This window comes from Thalassophryne amazonica, chromosome 16, assembly GCF_902500255.1.
Source record: "Thalassophryne amazonica chromosome 16, fThaAma1.1, whole genome shotgun sequence".
NCBI classification, from domain to species: Eukaryota; Metazoa; Chordata; class Actinopteri; order Batrachoidiformes; family Batrachoididae; genus Thalassophryne; species Thalassophryne amazonica.
Genome location: NC_047118.1, coordinates 9,461,173 through 9,483,702, shown reverse-complemented (window position 1 = coordinate 9,483,702; position 22,530 = coordinate 9,461,173). Strand labels below are relative to the sequence as shown.

The window sequence follows — 22,530 nt, the reverse complement described above, 5'->3', positions numbered from 1 at the left end:
CATAGTCCATGGAGACTCCTGGTTGATCTCGTCCATCACCATTGCAATTAAGAAAGGACTCAGAGCTGATCTTTGATGTAATCCCACCTCCACCTTGAATTCAATTCAATTTAATTAGCTTATAATGCGCCAAATCACAGCAAACGCTATCTCAAGGCACCTCACACAGAGCAATTCAACATAAAATTGAAATAAATTAAAAATGAATAAAAAAATTCAAATACATAATTAAAAACAGAAGCAAAAGAATAAAACAGATAAAAAAAACTATTCATAAGAAAGAGAATAAAAATAGGAATGAGTCTGTCATTCCTACTGCACATCTTACTGCTGTCACACTGTCCTTGTACATGCCCTGCACCATCCTCACATACTTCTCTGTCACTACAGCTGTCCTTATACAATACCATAACTCCTCTCTTGGCATCCTGTCATAAGCTTTCTCTAAAGCCACAAACACACACAATGCAATTCCTTCTGGTCTTCTCCTTCAGCATTCTCAGAGCAAACACTGCATCTGTAGTGCTCTTTCTTGACATGAAACCATATTGCTGCTCACAGATTTTCACCTTTTTTTCTAAACACAGCTGATCAGCTGTGGCAAAAAGTTGATCAGCTGTGACGTAGGGTGTTCTGGAACCATGTGTACCTATGAACACCCTTGTGCTCGAACAAGGTCTTTCTTATGGAAAATCCATTACCAGCACAGAAGTACAACAACAAAAAAAACACTCAGATTCAGATCAGGAAGGCCATTCCTCCCAATCATTCCCCTCCAAGTTACTCCATTACTGACCATGTGGGCATTGAAGTGCCCTAGTAGAACTAAGGAGTCTTCAGCAGGAACATTTTCTAGAATCCCACTCAGTCTCCAAGAATGCTGAATAGTCTGAACGGCTGTTTGGTGCATATGAACAAACAACAGTCAGATTCCTCTTTACAAAATAACGACACTCAACCGGGGACTTGTGATTACACCCTGTACAACTCCAGAGAAAGAGAAAGCCCAGCCCCCCTCCAGGTGTATGGTTCCAGCTTGTGTTATGTTTGGAGGTGAGCCCAAATATTTGTAGTTGGTATCGCTCAACCTCTGACACAAGCACCTTCCAAGAGTTAAGCTCCATAACCAAGTGTTGGTCTGCGTAGACATTTGCTCCTGTCCGCTGCCAGAAAAATAGTGCAGCAGACCCTCTACAGGCTCTCTGCAGGTGGTGAACCCACATGGAGGTGATACCGTGTTGTTTCTTCGGGCTGAGCCCGACCGTGTCTCACGGTGGTAGATCTGACAGATGGCGCTCGTCTGTGAGCTTCTCCCTCAGGCCTGGCACCAGGAGGAAGCCCCAGTCTCCCTAATCTGGGCGAGGTGACTCCATCCATAACTGTGTCAATCATAAGATCACCCTTTGTCTGTCTCCTCACCTGGGTCCAATATGCCAAGGGTTGCTCTACCAGAAGCCAATGCTCCGGACAACACAGCTCCCAGGATCACTGGAGCACGCAAACCCCTCCACCATGATAAGGTGGAGATCCAGGGAGGGGACAAAATAGAAAAAAAAACGTAAATAGTAAATTGAGGATCCTAAATTTTCAGGGAACCATCATTATCCATAGAAGTCATAATGAAGATCACTTCTTTAACTGGTGTAAACTGTGAGAGTGCATGCCTCAGCCAAGGACCAACAGTTATCTGTTTCTCTGTACTGAACACAGCTGAAGTGCAGGTAAAACGGCTGTTGGAATTCATTCATGGACATTAATTAAAACTGACTTACAGCATTTTACTCAAAATCTATTCAACTTTTGCAAGTTATGCCTCTCTGCCAAATGTAACTCAAATTCTCTTTTTCCCCCTTTCTTTTATATATGTGCAAATAAACATGGCCAAAACAATACCTCCTAGGTGTAAGTAATTAAAGTAGGTCACTGCAGTGCATCACATGCTGCTCGTTCATTCACCCTGTGACCTGCAGCGTTGCTTCTTTGATGCAGTTAAACCTTCCAGCAGTTCTCATGCAAAGCTCCCATTAACGGAGGCCCAGGGTGCACACTGAATATTTCATCTGTACAGTATACGGCTTTGAAATGCACCGGGTGTAGCGGAGTAACAGAGGAAAATCGTGGAGTAGAGCAGGAGGGTGAGTCCAGCATTAAGACTCAAAACCATCACACAGATCCTGGTTTAAATTCTCAGCAAAGTTACAAAAATAATCAAAGGTCATATAACTGCTATGCAGACTCTCAGACTGCAGAATGACAAGGATGGTCCGGCACAATTTTGTGCACATGAAACCTCTGCACACACACACACAGTATCCGGATTATTCCGATCAATAAATAATAAATGCTGGTCTATTGGTCTCATTCTATAATGATGCATAATACGAGTAGTCATCACATTCACCGTCAGGTCAATATAGTAAAAGTGCAGATATGGCTGTCTGTAAAAACACTGCACGGTTTTGGTTCTGTGTAGGCTTTCAGTTGTCCAGGGGAGGTGGTCTGAGACACGCTTTGTCCCCTGTTTATAATGTGGTACTCAGATCAAAGCAGATTCAGTCTTTTGTTCATGGTAATGAGTCATTCACATCATCAGGAGAGGCGTCAGTCCCATCGTTAGGAGGGACAGCTACCCTGTCCTTAGGAGGGTGCTAACTAGAGCACAATAGGTGCTAATTAAAGCAGTTGTTTAGTCACTAGCCAATGGCAGTCTGCCTCTCGTTAGGAGGCATCTGGTTAGGTTTTAAACTCCAGCTTTTGTGGCTTCTGTTTGTTCTTCTTGACTAGGGTTAGACAGAAGTCAGACTATCAGAGCAAGAATTTTAGCTGAGGAAGCTTCTGTGATTTGAAGCGAAACGTCCTCACGTCAAGCAACCCAGTCCAGTCGAAGATTCAAGCTTCTCTACTATTGCACGGTTTAAGATGAATTTCTGAATAAAATTTGATATGTGCATGAGACTGCAGTGCAATCATAAGAGGTTATTCATGTTATTTTAATGATGATGCTGGTTAGTTTATCAGTGAATCATCTCTTTAAAATGAGATACAGTATATAAGATACGGATGCTCAGAGAGCCTTGTTATAGACAGACACTGCTCTCTGTTGGCCAAATAGCTGCATCACACCCTAAAAAACAGTTTAAGTGCACTCATGAAAGTGTTTGAACTGCTGTCGTCGGGCAAACGGTTCCAGACAATAAAATCCCAAATAGATTAAAAACAGTTTCTATCCCAAAGCAGTAACAGCTCTCAATGCTGTGTAAACTTTTTATATGCAATATCCAATATGATCACATATGACCAGCTGAAATAAAATAATATGCACATACATACACCAATACTGCAATACAGAGATTTGACTCTATACTTTTATGTAATATTTTCATATATGTGCAATTTAGTTGTATTCAGTACACAATGACAATAATGGATTAATTGTAAAACTGTAATTGAATGTCATGAAATAATGAGCTTTAAGTGTTTTTTCCGTACAACATACAGGTGCTGGTCATATAATTAGAATATCATGAAAAAGTTGATTTATTTCAATCATTCCATTCAAAAAATGAAACTTGTATATTCTATTCATTCATTACACACAGACTGATATATTTCACGTTTATTTCTTTTAATTTTGATGATTATAACTGACAACTAATGAAAATCCCAAATTCAGTATCTCAGAAAATTAGAATATTACTTAAGACCAATACAAAAAAAGGATTTTTAGAAATGTTGGCCAACTGAAATGTATGAGCGTGTACAGCATTCAGTACGTAGTTGGGGTTCCTTTTGCCTGAATTCCTGCAGCAATCAGTCTGTGGCACTGCTCAGGTGGTATGAGAGCCCAGGTTGCTCTGATAGTGGCCTTCAGCTCTTCTGCATTGTTGGGTCTGGTGTGTCACATTTTCCTTTTTACAATACCCCATAGATTTTCTATGGGGTTAAGGTCAGGCGAGTTTGCTGGCCAATTAAGAACAGGGATACCATGGTCCTTAAACCAGGTACTGGTAGTTTTGGCACTGTGTGCAGGTGCCAAGTCTTGCTGGAAAATAAAATCTGCATCTCCATAAAGTTGGTCAGCAGCAGGAAGCATGAAGTGCTCTATAACTTCCTGGTAGACGGCTGCGTTGACCTTGGACCTCAGAAAACACAGTGGACCAACACCAGCAGATGAGATGGCACCCCAGACCATCACTGACTGTGGAAACTTTACACTGGACCTCAAGCAACGTGGATTCTGTGCCTCTCCTCTCTTCCTCCAGACTCTGGAACCTTGATTTCCAAAGGAAATGCAAAATTTACTTTCATCAGAGAACATAACTTTGGACCACTCAGCAGCAGTTAAGTCCTTTTTGTCTTTAGCCCAGGCAAGACGTCAAGTCAGCAGTCTTCCCCATGATTGTGTAACCTGCAGAACCAGACTGAGAGACCAGTTAAAAGCCTTGAGTTAATAGCTGATTAGAGTCTGACACCAGGTGTCTTCAATAGTGAACCTTTTCACAATATTCTAATTTTCTGAGATACTGAATTTGGGGTTTTCATTAGTTGTCAGTTATAATCACCAAGTCAGAGGCCCACCATCAACTGGCTTCACTAGAGTTATTAGTTAGCCATATGGACAAAGACAAAAAAATCTTCTGGAGGAGCGTTTTACGGTGAGATGAGATGATTGAGTGGTGTGGCCAAAAAGACCAGATGTATGTTTAGGGTGGAGCTCTTGGCAAAATTTAATTGTACCTGCATTAACGCTAAATGTACACAGGTGGATACACTGCTCCATTTCAAGACTTTTGGGACACCACAACAACCAACCTGTTGCTTATAGTTGTGGATAAAAATGAGGCCTTCGACCCCAATACTGCCAGCTGATAATTACTTCATTAGCAGCTTTATGCAATTACTTTATTAGGCGTTACAGACAACTTGCACTCATAAGTAATGTAACTAATAGGGTAACTATAATCTAATTTGGTTACTCTTAAGATTGAGTAATCAGCAAAGTAACTAATCAGCAAACTAACTAATAGTTACTTTCTGAGTACTCAATCTTAAAAATGACCAAGTTAGATTACTAGTTACTTTATTAGTTACGTTCAGCAGCTGCCGACAAGTTGTCCGCAGCTGCTAATGAAGTAACTGCATAAAGTAAGTGTAAAATGTACCTTTATAAAGTAACTAATAAAGTAACTTTTCAAAGTTACTTTGGCAACACTGGTGGTGGCAGCATCACACTGTTTGGCTGTTTTGCTGCCATGAAACTGGTGAATCGCACAAAGTGGATGGAATAATGAAGGAGGACTACCTCAGAATTCTTCAGCAAAACCTCCAACCATCAGCAAGAGATTTGAGCTTTAAACACAGATGGGTGCTCCAGCAGGACATACAATGGATAAATCAGGTGAACTTTAAGCTTTTGAATGGTCTTCCCAAAGTCCGGACTTTAAACCTATGGAAAATATTTGAAGTGTGCTTGAAGTCTCCTAATTATGCCAAGTAATTGGTCAAATACCCAACCAGAATTCTGCCACAAGTTTGCTGACGGTTCCCACAAACATCTGGTCAAGATGAAAGTTGCAGACATTCAACCAATTACAGTAACATCTGTTACTCGTCAGACCAAGACATGAAACCATCGCCTTTGTTGCAGATCTGGAAAAGGAATATTGGTTGAAAGTCAGTATTATTTATTTCACATTCATCACTTTTGGTGAATACTTGAAATCATGAATGTACTTTAAAATAAATGTATTTTGTGGTGATGGCACTACTAGACCTTTTATTGAATAATGGCTTGAAATAGATGCACTTTGTCAGAATGCAGCCTGAGGAACATTGCATGTCCCAAATCGATTTCATGATGTGCGCACGACATCAAGCTCGCACACAAACCTTCAGGAAACAAAACCTTGATTGAATGTTTATATTTAGCAACTGGAACTACAATCGTAGGGTTAATATCAGCTAAAGCTGCACAGGGACACTCATGCAGATGGTAACGGTTCAGATTTCATGTGCAGGTCTTGATTTTAATGACCGCTTTTAATTCTTTATGTTATTAGTTTATTGTTTCTTTTCACATTTTTGTTTTTGGCTGTAAAATAACTTTATAGACAGAAATAATGGATTTTTTCCACGAAAATACTGCATTCCATCGAACTTGGAAATTAGTAGTAGTGAAATTACTGAATATTGCACCTGTGGAGTCAACACAATTATTCAGCTTTTTATCTTAAGGCTGAAATTAAATGAATACTAAAACCGGTGATGTGTGTTTCATGAGTCCCATGCAGGCTGTGACGTCCTCCCATTGGGCCCACTGGGTTTATGACTCCCTTGATGCTGATCCCATCCATAGGGAGTCATAAACCCCTTTTATGACTCCCTGAAAATAGTGGAAGAAACCTGCCACCATTGGCGGTGGCAGGTTTCTTCCACAGCCAATTTATAGCTGGTTCGCTGGGATGATTAAAGTGTCTGTCCAAGGACATAGGTACCTTGAGGCACAAAGGCGGAATCAAACCCTGGTCTACAGGATGGTTCTCTACCGACTATGCCACAGAACCACCTGCAGTTGCGTGTAGACTGATGTTAAAATGTCACCAATGTTAGTGGTTATCTGTTTATCACAGACACTGAAAAACAGTTTTATTGACAATACAGGTACATGTACCTATCAAATAATATACAAATAAACAATGTTTCTGAGTTCAATGATATGAATATTTCATGAGGTGAAAGGTGGAATCTTCCTAATAAACCAGCTGACTGTAATTAGTTCAACTCATCAGGCAGGTGGATGAGCTAATTATTGAAATCACCTGTTTTAGATGCACAGGTAGAATCAATACTTGGAGGGCTTTTATTTTCTGAAGCTTCTAGTTTTCCACCTGTTTTTTCCTATTCCTGTAATTTTCCAAAGTAAAAATAATCCATTGAATAGCAATATGTAATCCTGTTTGAGCGTCTTTTTTTAAGCTGCCAGGACACGTGTTATTCCGCCTCCTCGTGACCAGGTGTTACCAATTAACTAATTAAGAGTTAAAGTCTATTTAAGGCCGGACATAAGCGCGCCCCCCCCCCCCCCTATTTTTCCGTATTTAACAGAGTGAAGAAGAGATGTAAGAAGGATGAGTGGCCCTTATAAAATGAACTGTGACGGTGGTCCACCGCTGCAGCTGTTCAACTGCACCCACGGAGACTGTGGCGCCACGTTCACCAGGCAGTGGAAGCTGGAGGAGCACGAGACCGTGCACACGGGGGCGGTAAGGACGGAAAAAAACGACTCTTAAAGGTAAACGTGCGTGGTTATAAAACATCTCACACAGTGCAAATGTTCCACAGCGTCCTTATCAGTGTTTGTTTGCGGGCTGCGGCCGGAGTTTCCCGCGCAGGTCTCACGTGAAGCGGCACGAGCTCAAACACAGTGGCGACAAGAAGCTCACGTAAGTGGCGCGTGGCGCTCTTGCATCATCAAATTGTGGGGGGAAAAATACACTTTTTTTTTTTTAAAACTTGCAACTTATATTTTCTGTTGAATTGTTGATAAAATGGCTCTCGACTAAATAAGTTTTTGAATGACACTTCCAACTAGCCTATTTTTCTATTTTGTATCTACTAGCTTTTGCTTTTTTGTAATGTTTGTCATATTGCGTTACTTTTGCCTGAGGATTTGTTACTTTTAATCCTGTTTTGCAAAAACCTTGTTTGCTATAAATGTTTAAAAACACAACTGCCTCTTATTTACGCAGCTCCAGGCCACGTGATTTTTTTTTTCCCCCCCTTCTACAGGTGTGAGTTTCCAGCGTGCACGAAAACTTTCTTCGATGCCACCAAAAGGAAGAGACACGTGTCCTACGCCCACGAAGACAAGAAGCCCTTCAAGGTGTGTTAATGCAGAAACTCCACCACCAGAGGGCGCCAAACGCCGCATTATCTACTGTTGAACTATGTTGAGACCTAAAATGAGTTCAAGTTGGGGTTTTTTTTTTTTTTTCCCCAGTGTACCCAGCCAGACTGCTCAATGATATTCAAGAAACGCAGAATGTTTAAACTGCACTTGAAGGAACATGAAGTGCCTGTGGAGTTCAAGTATGTCTGCATTTCAACACTAAGTGACTATATTGGAAACTTGGAGAAGTGTGCATAATGGTGGAAGAGGCTGAAAGGGTTTTTGGAAGCTGAACCACACTGGGCAGGTTTTAAAACTGAATAAAATTAGGCTGCATTTCAGAGCAAACTAGAGCATCGCATCCAGAGTGCAAACCTGCGCCAACACTGGTTTCCAATTCCACAAATTTTTGTTTGAGAAAAAAATTTAAAGGTCAACAGTCCTGTTAGAAGTGGCTTCTCATATTATAAAATATAGATGAAAACGGCTTTTAAATGTTAGATTCAAATATCTAAGTCCACAGTCATTCAAATGTGTGATTGGGGCATGTTTAGGATATAATTCTGTCTTTCGGCTGTTCCCGTTAGGGGTCGCCACAGCAGATCAATCGTTTCCATCTCACCCTGTCCTCTGTATCTTCCTCTGTCACACCAACCACCTGCATGTCCTCTCTCAGCACATCCATGAACCTCCTCTTTGGTCTCCCTCTTCTCCTCCTGCCTGGTGGCTCCATCCTCAGCATCCTTCTCCCTATATACCCTGGGTCCCTCCTCTGCACATGTCCAAACCATCTCAATCTCGCCTCTCTGACTTTGTCTCCAAACTGTCCCACCTGAGCTGTCCTTCTGATATGTTCATTCCTAATCTTGTCCATTCTTGTCACTCCCAAAGAGAATCTCAACATCTTCAGCTCTGCCTCCTGTCTTTTTGTTAGTGCCACTGTCTCTAAACCATACAACATAGCTGGTCTCACTGCTGTTTTGTAAACTTTCCCCTTCACTCTTGCTGATATTCTTCAGTCACAAATCACTCCTGCCACCTTTCTCCACCCACTCCACCCTGCCTGCACTCTCTTCTTCACCTCTCTACCACGCTCTCTATTACTTTGAACAGTTGACCCCAAATATTTAAACTCATTTACTTTCACCACTTCTACTCCTTGTAACTGCACTATTCCACTGGGCTCCCTCTCATTCACACACATGTACTCAGTCTTGCTTCTACTGACTTTCATTCCCCTTCTCTCCAAAGCATATCTCCACTTCACCAGACTAGACTCAACTTGCTCTCTACTCTCACTACAGATCACAATGTCGTCTGCAAACATCATAGTCCATGGGGACTCCTGTCTGATCTCATCTGTCAGCCTGTCCATCACCACTGCAAACAAGAAAGGACTCAGAGCTGATCCTTGGTGTAATCCCACCTCCACCTTGAATGAGTCTGTCATTCCGACTGCGTATCTCACCGCTGTCACACTATTCTTGTACATGTCCTGCACTACCCTAACATACTTCTCTGCCACTCCAGACTTCCTCATACAATGTCACAACTCTTCTCTTGGCACCCTATCATAAGCTTTTTCTAAGTCCACAAACACACAATGTAATTCTTTCTGTCCTTCTCTGTACTTTTCCAACAGTATTCTCAGAGCAAACATTGCATCTGTAGTGCTCTTTCTCAGCATGAAACCATATTGCTGCTCACAGATAGTCACCTGTTTTCTAAGCCTAGCTTCTACTACTCTTTCCCATAACTTCATGCTGTGGCTGATCAGCTTTATGCCTCTGTAGTTACTGCAGCTCTGCACATCACCCTTGTTCTTGAAAATAGGAACCAGCACACTTCGTCTCCACTCCTCAGGCATCCTCTCACTTTCCAAGATTTTATTAAACAATCTGGTTAGAAACTCTACTGCCATCTCTCCTAGACATTTCCATGCCTCCATTGGAATGTCATCTGGACCAACTGCCTTTCCACTCTTCATCCTCTTCTTCATAGCAGCCCTCACTTCATCCTTGCTAATCTCTTTTACTTCCTGATTTACTCTCACCACATAATCCAACCATATAATCAAAAGGGAGTTTCAATGTCCACAAAATCTGTAGTGTGGATCAGATTCAGATCAAACTCATTCAAACTTCATTCAGTGGTAAAGATGGGGATTTTTCCAGACTATCAAGGTGTCTTTATTAGCCCCTCGGGGGGCAATTTGTTCTGTAGCCATCAGTTGAACACGTATACATAACATGATCTTAAATATGGCATGCAAATTTGCCAAACAGTAAACACAACATAAAATAAGAACCTAGTTAAAAACCACTCGTGATAGTGTTTTAAAAATCTAGTGACAGTGGGAATAAGAGTTCTTGTACCTATTGGTCTCACGTCTCTTGGACATAAATCTACAACCCCTGGCAAAAATTATGGAATCACCGGCCTCAGAGGATGTTCATTCAGTTGTTTAATTTTGTAGAAAAAAAAAAGCAGATCACAGACATGACACAAAACTAAAGTCATTTCAAATGGCAACTTTCTGGCTTTAAGAAATCAAGAAAAAAAGATTGTGGCAGTCAGTAACGGTTACTTTTTTTAGACCAAGCAGATGAAAAAAATATGGAATCACTCAATTCTGAGGAAAAAATTATGGAATCACCCTGTAAATTTTCATCCTCCAAATTAACACCTGCATCAAATCAGATCTGCACATTGACTCTGTCTTTTTGCAAGGAATGTTTTTGCTCTATGGCAAGATGCATTATCATCTTGAAAAATGATTTCATCATCCCCAAACATCCTTTCAATTGTCCAAAATATCAACATAAACTTGTGCATTTATTGATGATGTAATGACAGCCATCTCCCCAGTGCCTTTACTTGACATGCAGCCCCATATCATCAATGACTGTGGAAATTTACATGTTCTCTTCAGGCAGTCATCTTTATAAATCTCATTGGAAAGGCACCAAACAAAAGTTCCAGCATCATCTTGCCCAATGTAGATTCGAGATTCATCACTGAATATGACTTTCATCCACAGTCCACAATTGCTTTTCTTTAGCCCATTGTAACCTTGTTTTTTTTCTGTTTAGGTGTTAATGATGCCTTTCGTTTAGCTTTTCTGTATGTAAATCCCATTTCCTTTAGGCGGTTTCTTACAGTTCGGTCACAGACGTTGACTCCAGTTTCCTCCCATTCGTTCCTCATTTGTTTTGTTGTACATTTTTCAATTTTTGAGACATATTGTTTTAAGTTTTCTGTCTTGACGCTTTGATGTCTTCCTTGGTCTACCAGTATGTTTGTCTTTAACAACCTTCCCATGTTTGTATTTGGGTCAGAGTTTAGACACAGCTGACTGTGAACAACCAACATCTTTTGCAACATTGCATGATGATTTACTCTTTTTTAAGAGTTTGATAATCCTCTCCTTTGTTTCAATTGACATCTCTCGTGTTGGAGCCATGATTCATGTCAGTCCACTTGGTGCAACAGCTCTCCAAGGTGTGATCACTCCTTTTTAGATGCAGACTAACGAGCAGATCTGATTTGATGCAGGTGTTAGTTTTGGGGATGAAAATTTACAGGGTGATTCCATAATTTTTTTTTTTCCTCTGCTTGGTCTAAAAAAGTAAGTTACTGACTGCCACAAGCTTTTTTTTCTTGATTTCTTAAAGAAACGCTAAGAAAAACATTTACTCTGGACTACCCAGCAGTGGGGAATAAGTTTCATTACACTAGAAGTCTTTCAGAAAGCGCTGTAACTAGGTTTAAGGATATGGTTCCTTCTTTGTTCTCTCATGCCATATACCAACACAGTGCAGAGTAGCTACCTAAACTCTGTAAGGGAGTTAGAGTATCTCGTCAATAGTTTTACATCCTCATTGAAGACAACTTTGGATGCTGTAGCTCCTCTGAAAAAGAGAGCTTTAAATCAGAAGTGCCTGACTCCGTGGTATAACTCGCAGCTTAAAGCAGATACTCCGTAAGTTGGAGAGGAAATGGCGTCTCACTAATTTAGAAAATCTTCACTTAGCCTGGAAAAAGTCTGTTGCTCTATAAAAAAGCCCTCCGTAAAGCTAGGACATCTTACTACTCATCACTAATTGAAGAAAATAACAACCCCAGGTTTCTTTTCAGCACTGTAGCCAGGCTGACAGTCAGAGCTCTATTGAGCCGAGTATTCCTTTAACTAGTAATGACTTCATGACTTTCTTTGCTAATAAAATTTTAACTGTTGGAGAAAAAATTACTCATAACCATCCCAAAGACGTATCGTTATCTTTGGCTGCTTTCAGTGATGCCGGTATTTGGTTAGACTTTGAGTTATTTTCATTAGTTACTTCATCCAAACCATCAACATGTCTATTAGACCCCATTCCTACCAGGCTGCTCAAGGAAGCCCTACCATTGTTTAATGCTTCGATCGTAAATATAATCAATCTATCTTTATTAGTTGGCTATGTACCACAGGCTTTTAAGGTGGCAGTAATTAAACCATTACTTAAAAAGCCATCACTTGACCCAGCTATCTTAGCTAATTATAGGCCAATCTCCAACCTTCCTTTTCTCTCAAAAATTCTTGAAAGGGTAGTTGTAAAACAGCTAACTGATCATCTGCAGAGGAATGGTCTATTTGAAGAGTTTTAGAATTCATCATAGTACAGAAACAGCATTAGTGAAGGTTACAAATGATCTTCTTATGGCCTCAGACAGTGGACTCATCTCTGTGCTTGTTCTGTTAGACCTCAGTGCTGCTTTTGATACTGTTGACCATAAAATTTTATTAGAGATTAGAGCATGCCATAGGTATTAAAGGCACTGCTCTGCGGTGGTTTGAATCATATTTATCTAATAGATTACAATTTCTTCATGTAAATGGGGAATATTCTTCACAGGCTAAGGTTAATTATGGAGTTCCACAAGGTTCTGTGCTAGGACCAATTTTATTCACTTTATACATGCTTCCCTTAGGCAGTATTATTAGACGGCATTGCTTAAATTTTCATTGTTACGCAGATGATACCCAGCTTTATCTATCCATGAAGCCAGAGGACACACACCAATTAGCTAAACTGCAGGATTGTCTTACAGACATAAGGACATGGATGACCTCTAATTTCCTGCTTTTAAACTCAGATAAAACTGAAGTTATTGTACTTGGCCCCACAAATCTTAGAAACGTGTCTAACCAGATCCTTACTCTGGATGGCATTACCCTGACCTCTAGTAATACTGTGAGAAATCTTGGAGTCATTTTTGATCAGGATATGTCATTCAAAGCACATATTAAACAAATATGTAAGACTGCTTTTTTGCATTTACGCAATATCTCTAAAATTAGAAAGGTCTTGTCTCAGTGATGCTGAAAAACTAATTCATGCATTTATTTCCTCTAGGCTGGACTGTTGTAATTCATTATCAGGTTGTCCTAAAAGTTCCCTGAAAAGCCTTCAGTTAATTCAAAATGCTGCAGCTAGAGTACTGACGGGGACTAGAAGGAGAGAGCATATCTCACCCATATTGGCCTCTCTTCATTGGCTTCCTGTTAATTCTAGAATAGAATATAAAATTCGTCTTCTTACTTATAAGGTTTTGAATAATCAGGTCCCATCTTATCTTAGGGACCTCATAGTACCATATCACCCCAACAGAGTGCTTCGCTCTCAGACTGCAGGCTTACTTGTAGTTCCTAGGGTTTGTAAGAGTAGAATGGGAGGCAGAGCCTTCAGCTTTCAGGCTCCTCTCCTATGGAACCAGCTCCCAATTCGGATCAGGGAGACAGACACCCTTTCTACTTTTAAGATTAGGCTTAAAACTTTCCTTTTTGCTAAAGCTTATAGTTAGGGCTGGATCTGGTGACCCTGAACCATCCCTTAGTTATGCTGCTATAGACTTAGACTGCTGGGGGTTCCCATGATGCACTGAGTGTTTCTTTCTCTTTTTGCTCTGTATGCACCACTCTGCATTTAATCATTAGTGATTGATCTCTGCTCCCCTCCACAGCATGTCTTTTTCCTGGTTCTCTCCTTCAGCCCCAACCAGTCCCAGCAGAAGACTGCCCCTCCCTGAGCCTGGTTCCGCTGGAGGTTTCTTCCTGTTAAAAGGGAGTTTTTCCTTCCCACTGTCGCCAAGTGCTTGCTCACAGGGGTCGTTTTGACCATTGGGGTTTTTACGTAATTATTGTATGGCCTTGCCTTACAATATAAAGCGCCTTGGGGCAACTGTTTATGATTTGGCGCTATATAAATAAAATTGATTTGATAAAGCCAGAAAGTTGCCATTTGAAATGACTTTAGTTTTGTCATTTCTGTGATCTGCTTTTTTTTTCTACAAAATTAAACAACTGAATGAACATCCTCCGAGGCCGGTGATTCCATAATTTTTGCCAGGGGTTGTACGACCAGACGGAAGCATTTTGAACTTGGGGTACAGGGAGTGACTGGGATCACCCAAGATCGACCTCGCTTTTTAATGGATCCGTTTTTATATATAGATGGCAGGTCATTTAAGGAAACACCAGCAATCTTGTTGCACTCATTTACAATACGATGCAGACTTTTTGTTATTCAAAGTTAAAAACCCATACCAGCCGATAAAAGGTAAGAACAGATTCAATAAAACATCTTCATAAAAGTGCTGTCAACACTAAAATGCGTTGGTGAGCTTTCTTACATACCTGGTCAATCTGATGCTTAAAGGTTCCAAGGTATCTATAGTTCTGTACAACTTCCACAGCCAGTCCATTAATAACTACAGGAGAAATGTCTTCCTGCTTTTTCTTAAAATCAATTATCTCTTGAGTTTTGGTCACGTTTATCTAAATAGGACCATTTACACCAGCTTTGACGTCCTTGTGCGAGGTTGGGTGGATACCAGCCAGGACCCATGACAGTTTTGTAGTGTGCATTCTACCAGACTTTAATGAAACGCTTAATACATTTAAGAGAATTTTGCAAGGTCACTCTGCAGCTGAGACATCTGAAAGTCAAGATTACCAATCCTGCTGCTGGAGCTCTGCTTCTCTCCATGTTTGCCAGATCTCCTCTTTCCACCTTCTACTAATAATGAAGTCTGCATTCCCAGTCAAACAAAAGCCTGGACCAGGGGTGCTGGAAATAGGGGGTGCTGGGGGCTGCAGAACTCCTTGCTGCTGAGGAGCTGTAGTTGGAAGGGAAATGTTTACTGAACAAATTACTTTTTCAACTAATTAGTCAAGGCCTTTGCCTAACAGAAAACATGCACGCAGTTGATAACTGGCTAAAACCTCACTGGTGCCTGGTACAAATCAAAAGTGAGGGGCTACTTTTGGAAACAGAGTGGTCCCAGTGTGTTTAAGTTGCTTCTGTCCTCTGAACTACTTAGATGCTTGAAGGATGGTTGTGGTGCCACATTTGACTCCCGTGCTGCTCGCAAAGCCCACGAGAAGAAGCACACAGGTCAGTCTACTTCTGCTACATGGTGTCATTTTATCTTCAATCCCTTTAGCATTCTGTAGTTTTTTTTTTGTTGTTGTTTTTTTTAAATCTCCTGCCAGCATTTACTTAAAGAGCTTGTCAAAAGCAAACTGTCACTTCCTGCTATGTGGCTCTGATTTAATCCCTGCAGGTTACAGTTGCCCCCTTGCTGACTGCCAGGTGTCGGAATATACCTGGAGTAACCTTAAAAAGCATACTGGCAAACACACAGGTAAAATGTGCATATTGTGGTCACAAATGACATTTTCCACATGTCATGAAGGACCTTCACACTGATTTTTAGTGACAGGTTATCAAAATCTGCAGTGTGATTGAAAATGTAGACTTGAATTGTCTGGCATGGATAGTTCACTGCAGTTCCAGTGTCACTGGAGGCCTTCAATGCTAGTTTTGTGTATTTCAGGTTCATTCCCATGTCCAGTGTGCAACAAGGTATATAAGAAAGCAGCTGCCCTGCAAAGGCACAAACGGAGCCACGCCTCCGTTAAGCCTGTACTGGCTTGTCCTCGAGGCGACTGCCAGGCCTACTTCTCTACAACCTTCAATCTCGAGCATCACATCCGCAAGGTGCACCTGCAGCTCCTCAAATACAAGTGCTCGTTTGCCGACTGCCCACGAATGTTTGTGATGCGGGTATGTATCTTTATTACAAGATGATACTAAAATTGTCTTGATCCAGTAGTAACTTGCATCATTCATGCCATTGGCTTACCAAAGTTTGAATTGATGCTCATGCTACTTGAAGAACTTTATGTACTTTATATATGGAAGCAAAAAACTGTAATGGCCCTCAAGAGTTGTCATTGTATACTTCAGTTTTCTAAGACAAACCTGCTGACTTACGGTATTTCCCATAGGAGAGTCTGACCAGACATCTTCTTCACCACGACCCAAATGCGGCCACTCTAAAGGTGAGTTACCATTACATCCTCTTGTTTGTGGCCACTTGGACTACATGTATTCCATCTCTTGTTGCATATGATTAATAAAGAGATGTGTTCAAATGAATTACCTCAGATGATGCTGAATTAACTGACCAAACCTGATTAGTGGGCAGGAAGCAAAGCAGGCATGAATGTCCAGAGTAGCAGTTTGGGTTATCACGCTGTACTTACCTGCTCAGGGGGGCTACAGATCTCATATTTCATACAACTGGGTTTAATAATTCTCAAATTTTGATGTTCATTAGTATGGCCTAAGCAGTGGGTCACCCCTTTGAGACTGGTCTGCTTGGGGTTTCTTCCTCAATCAGTTTTTCCCTTACCACTGTAGCTTTGCTGTGATTTGGTGCTATATAAATGAAATAAACTCTTAGCTGAGGAAAAACGAGCTTAAATATGTGGAGTAGATACAAATACATTAGAAAAAGCAAAAGTTCACAAGGTTTTCTCACTGCTTTGACATCTTACCTGTGATGTCATCAATGTAGTGGTGACCCACAACAATTAAGAGTCCATTTTACACACGCACAATCTTTAAAATAGTCACTTGAGAGTTGGCAGTATGAGAACTGCATATAAGGTGGAGTGGATCTAACATCTCGCACCGTGGCTGATGGCGAAATCATAATCTTTATTGAAATATATGATGGGGTGGACATTCAACAAATGTAATTGACCCACCCCTTTTCAGGCAGAATCTGGAATGCCCTGTGCAGTCTGGCATGTGGATACAGTACCTCATTATGATGCATATCGAATGTGTAGTAAATTAAAGCACTTGCGAGCCACATCATGAGGTGCACCTCGTTAATGCCACGGTTGACCTCATTTTAAAGTTGGCACCACCGTAACTGTTCATGGCGTAGATTCAACAAGGTTCTGGTCTGAACTGAGTATTGCAGTAATCAAACCAAATTCTTTTCCAGTTTTGTTGCCCATGCCACCTGAAGGGTTGGCGATCCAGGAGAATGAAGCTCCAGGTTTTCAGGGACCTGGTGCTTCCTATCTTACTGTGCAGTTGAGACTTGTGCATTAACCTGTCACTTCAGGTGATGGATGGATATTTTGGTATTAAGTCTCTTCAGGAGATCTGTGGTACCACTGGAATATCTTTGTCAAAGTATAGACTAAGATGAGTGTTAATTTTGGCCATGTAGCACATTTTCAGGAACTTGTGCCAATTCAACATGCAGACATGAATGCAACTTTACAGCACCTCAAGAAATTGGACAGTGTGTACCATAGTGCTTTACGTTTTATCACTGGTTGTGGAAACCGTGTTCACCACTGTACACTGTATTCTACAGCCGAGTATCCATCTCTGTCTGCTCGTAGATTGTCACACTGGTTTTTATTTGTCTATAAATGTATTCTTGGGCTCCTGCCATCTTATCTGTGTGTATGTTTAAAAATCAACCATCTTACGGCCTACGTTCCCAACAAACATTTCAGATGTCAGTTCCTCAGGTGAGAACTGAACTGGGAAAAACTGCTTTCAGATATGCTGCCCCTGCTTCTTGGAACAAACTCCAAAAGGATCTAAAATTAACAGATCCTGTGACTTTGGATGAACTTAAATCTCTTTTGAAGGAACGTGAAACTAACACTATTGGACATTGTGACTGCTTCTAGTACATGCTGAATTTCACTGGTTTTTAATGGTTTTAATTGTTTTACTCTTGTGTGAAATTGTTTGCTTGTCTTGTCTCATCGCTGTAACAATGTTTTGGCTGCTGTCTTGGCCAGGTCACTCTTGGAAAAGATGTCAATCTCAATGAGGTTTTTTTTTTTTTTTTTTTAAACGTGGGTAAATAAAGGAAATGAAATGAGATCTACCTTGGCTTTGCTGTGGCGACCCCAAGTGCAAACAAGGGAGCAGCCGAAGGGACTTTAGCACATTTTCAGGACATGATCCAGCCTGCAGGTACCTCAGTGGCTGGAGAAAGCAGAGATTCCCGTTTCCTCTGGCTGAGGCAGATGGTTACTTTTGAGGTGGGAGTTCAGTTCTGTGTGGGTGGTTGCCATCCAGGGAACTAAAGCTTTTCTTTAGTGTAAGATGTTGCACCAGTACATCCTGACCTGATGAGCTTTTAGATATTCTTCTTAGATCTTGGTTGTAAGGAGATATTTGATTTACTAGTTTTTCACACCAGCCAACCTTCAGACTAGTGAACCCTCAAGGAAGGGTTCACTAGTCTGGTTACTCCAAATTAAACCAACCATCACACTTCAGTCACCCATGAAGGTTGGATAACTGTCATTTAAATTAAATGTTCATCTTAATTATGGAATATTGACATTGTATCAGTGGAGTTAATGGTGACTTTTTAAAATTAAATAACATTCACTCACACATAGATGAAAGAAACTTTTTAATTGAAATGAGCAGCATATGGGGAGGTGATGGTCTAGTGGTTAAGCGTTGGGCTCAAGGCTAGATGATGCTTAGTTCAAATCCTAGCCTGACTGGAAAATCACTAAGGGCCCTTGGGCAAGGTCCGTAATCCCCTAGTTGCTCCAAGTGTGTAGTGAGTACCTTGCATGGCAGCACCCTGACATCGGGGTGAATGTGAGGCATTATTTTAAAGCGCTTTTTTTGCATCTGATGCAAATGGAAAAGTGCTATATAAATGCAGTCCATTTACCATTAAAGTGTAGTGCAGCCTACTGAAACTTGGCATCAAAATATATTTATTGACCTGAACTGTTGGACTAGTGGGATGTCCCCACCCTAGAAATGGTGTGAAAATCTCATGGGCGGTTTCTGCAGTCAACTTCCTTGACCTGCACGTTAACTTAAATGGCTTGATTTGAATGTTAGGACACTCTTGACAATGTCTAATGTACAAATGCAGTGTCCAGGTGTCATTATTAATTAGGTATTTGGTTTGAATTGAAACTTTAGCTCATTTCTCATTGAGATGTCTCAAAAATCTAAAAACAGAAACATGTGCGGTTGAGAAAATCCTGGCAGAAGCGGTTGAACAGTCACAACCAGCCCCTGGTGGAGGACAACCTACGTCGTCTCTTCACCACGCGCATGCGGATCTCCCGGCGCAGCAAAGTGGAAGCTAACCTCTCTGGTCTCTTCAATGAACGCAAGATTCCCCACGACGTGGATCCTGAAGTCAACCTACGCACCCTGTTTAAGCCTCCTCCACTGGTCACAAGCTAAAGTGGTTTCAAACTGTATTTGTTAAAGCTGAAATTGGGTCTTTTTAGTTGAAATGTTGCCTATTTATGTTAAAATCCTGCATTTGTAGTCCAGCTCTTGGAATGCTGATTTGGCTGAAGCTGTTTTGTAACACGTTATTTACTGACCCAATAAACTGAGTTTGATTCTACAGACTTCTTGACGTTTTAGAGTAGAGGCTTTTTACAGCATGGATGTTAAATCCTTTGACTCAATTGCAATGCAAAAAGCTTCTCACTGACATCATCCAGGGACTTCAAAGGCCTGTGTGTGACCAAGAACTGACTCAGCGTGTCACTTTGGGGGTGGATGAGACGATAACACAAAGACAACGGTCAGCTGCCAGTCTTGCAAATGTAGCTTTGAATTTTAATTGGAACACTACATGATTCTCATGTAACCACTTTAAGATGACTGAGGTGTGGAAATTCTACCTGTACTCAAATGTCACAAGTGAAGATGAATTTTTCGTTTTTTAAAAGAATGTAGAGAAACATACCAGAGACTTGGAGGTTCGACAGGTATAATCCTGGCAGACAAACTTAACCAAACAATGAAATGATTCACAACAAACTTGTGCTTGGTGAGAGAAATTGCTGTTCTGTCCATATAACAAAACCTGTCTCCTGAAACTCAACTGACACTTTTTTTTTTTTACATGAATACTGGGAGGTCAAGGGTCATGCATTTGACTCAAAATCTTTTTACTGAATTTTAGGTTTCAAATTGGAAATGTACAGAGCCCTGAAATCCTCACGTCGCCTGCTAGATGGTGACAATCTTAATTGTTCATTTGAGGAGTTCACCTTTGAAAATCTGATGGTCAAAAAACTTGGTTTTCTTTTGCTCTTACAGGCAGTTTGTGTATTAAATGTCAAGTTTGAAACTCGAGTTTCTACTAATCTTGGTAGTGCTCTTCTGTAAACTTGAGGTTGTTTGCTCAGTTGAAGGCTATTTTCTAGTGTCAAGTATTCCAGAACGGTCCAAGAGGGTGGAAGTGACTACACTGCTGAACTCATTCCATCTGCTCAAAGTGATGTGAAATCACCTGCTGGAGTCAGTGGCTGCAAAGCAAACCTGCTCCCCCTCAATTGGCCCTTTCTGGAATACTTTAGACACCACTGGCTAGGCTTTGTACACAGGTCCAGCTGTACCTGTGTATCTACTGCTAAATTTATGTTCAGCTGTCCCTGAACTGAACTGCAACCACTGAATCTGCTTTAAGGTGAAGTAGTAAGATACTTGCACATAATGGAACAATGGTTAGATATGTAAAGGCAGAAGATTGAAGAGGGAGTCCTTGCAACTATGGAGTCCTGCATTGAGCCTTGAACTTTTACAGAAGTTTGGAGACATGGAAGCAGCATAACTGCTTCATGTAACCAGTTTATAAATTTAAACATAATGCAATGCTATCCCCTCGGCCATATGGGCATAAAAATAAGAACCAGAATGTGACCCGTTGACCTCTTAATATAGATTGTTAGCCATCTTTGAACTTATCCAAGGTGTGTGTCCCAAGAATGCTCCCTGTTAATTTGAAGAGCCTGGCAGTAACGGGACTGGATTTATGCTGAGCACAGATGGACGCAAAGCCTTTGCAATACTCGATGGCCATATTTTGACCTCGGGTAAAAATTAGCAGTTGCCTGGTTCATAGTATATCTGGACTGATCCAAAGGTTCATGTATTCGACGTCTCATCTTTTGGTTTAAAACCAGTTTGAATCGGATCAGTGAACTGTCACACCCCGAGTCCTGTCATTTTATTTTTTCTGCAGAAACTAGGCCTTTGTGGGTGCATCTAACCCTACGGTCACATTAGCTAGGAATTGCAAGCAGGTGGTTTTGTAAATTGTTTGAGGTGATATCTGGTTCCAAAGTGTTGTTAGATTCAGAAATGTCCATTTCTTGCTAATTTCTACAAAATGTCAGATTTATACAAAATCAAGCTGTTTTGGAGAGTATTCTTTTTTTGAGTGAACATGACACTGCCTGTTCACTCGGATTAGCAGTTGCCGCATTGTGTCAGTATTTGCATTAAATAGACGTATGGTCTATTTTGGCCTCACCTTGCTGGCAGCAGTGGCCATTATCTCTTGCTGCTGCAAAATGCCCACTCTGATTGAAAATATGGCAAATCCGTTACCTCTGTTGCTTGCTGTCAATTGTAGCTAGTGACTGTAGGGTAAAGCACTGAACTAGAATTCAAGGAAAATGCAGGCATGAGAATTCAAGATTTTTTAGGACTATCTGGACAAGGTATTGACTTTTTTCAAGTGTCTGCTACCAAAATGAGGCTTAAAATGGGTCTATAAATCCCATGGCCTGTATATCTATGAAGCATCCTAAGGCTAAAAGTACCTTCTTGTGATGCTCTAAGAAAAATCTTAGAATTCCTTGAATTCTTAGACCTTTCTTAGAATTTTCCCTTGGTAAAATGAAAGTTGTTTACAAACCACCTTAGGCCTTAAGAGGGCGCTCCTGAGGTGCCAAACAGGCAAGAGTAGGGAGAAGGACTTTTAAGAAGCCTAAGAGTGTCTTAAGCAGACAAGATGACAGAAAAGGCAAAGGAGAGACATTCTCCGTATGTAGAATGACAGTGATTCAGTAATACGCTACCGGTTTGATAGAGATAATGTGTGTGGTTGACCTCATGAATGAGCTTACATTTCCCAGCCAGCGTAATAACACCTGAGATGGTCATCACAATATTGCAATACCTGGTTATAGTAAAAAGGTAAAGTGGACATGAATACATATTTTTTATTTATATATAAATGTATAAAATATTATACAAATGTTTGAGTTCAATGGTACGAATATTTCATGAGGTGAAAGCCTTGTTGAATGATACATTCCATCTTTCACCGAATTAAATATTCATTCTGTTGAAAGAATGAAAAAGATTTTCATTTGTTTTACATAACGGCTAAAATAGATCCTTGTCATTTGATATTTTTTTCATTTATAAACAGAAAAGGGACTTACATTTTGGTGTTCCTCACTGGTGCTTAACAGACCTCCACAAACT

The 22,530-nt window shown here is 40.7% G+C and overlaps 1 protein-coding gene across 1 annotated transcript; it reads left to right on the top strand.

The window, feature by feature from the left end:
• Positions 1-7,130: 7,130 nt before the first annotated feature.
• si:dkey-208k4.2 (uncharacterized protein LOC570186 homolog) lies at positions 7,131-19,652 on the top strand. Its single transcript, XM_034190398.1, has 9 exons — positions 7,131-7,262; positions 7,342-7,442; positions 7,789-7,882; positions 8,000-8,088; positions 15,251-15,324; positions 15,494-15,574; positions 15,767-15,996; positions 16,221-16,274; positions 19,249-19,652. The coding sequence occupies exons 1-9, from the start codon at positions 7,146-7,148 to the stop codon at positions 19,477-19,479; spliced, it is 1,071 nt and encodes a 356-aa protein (XP_034046289.1). The 5' UTR covers positions 7,131-7,145; the 3' UTR covers positions 19,480-19,652.
• The last annotated feature ends 2,878 nt before the right edge of the window (positions 19,653-22,530 follow it).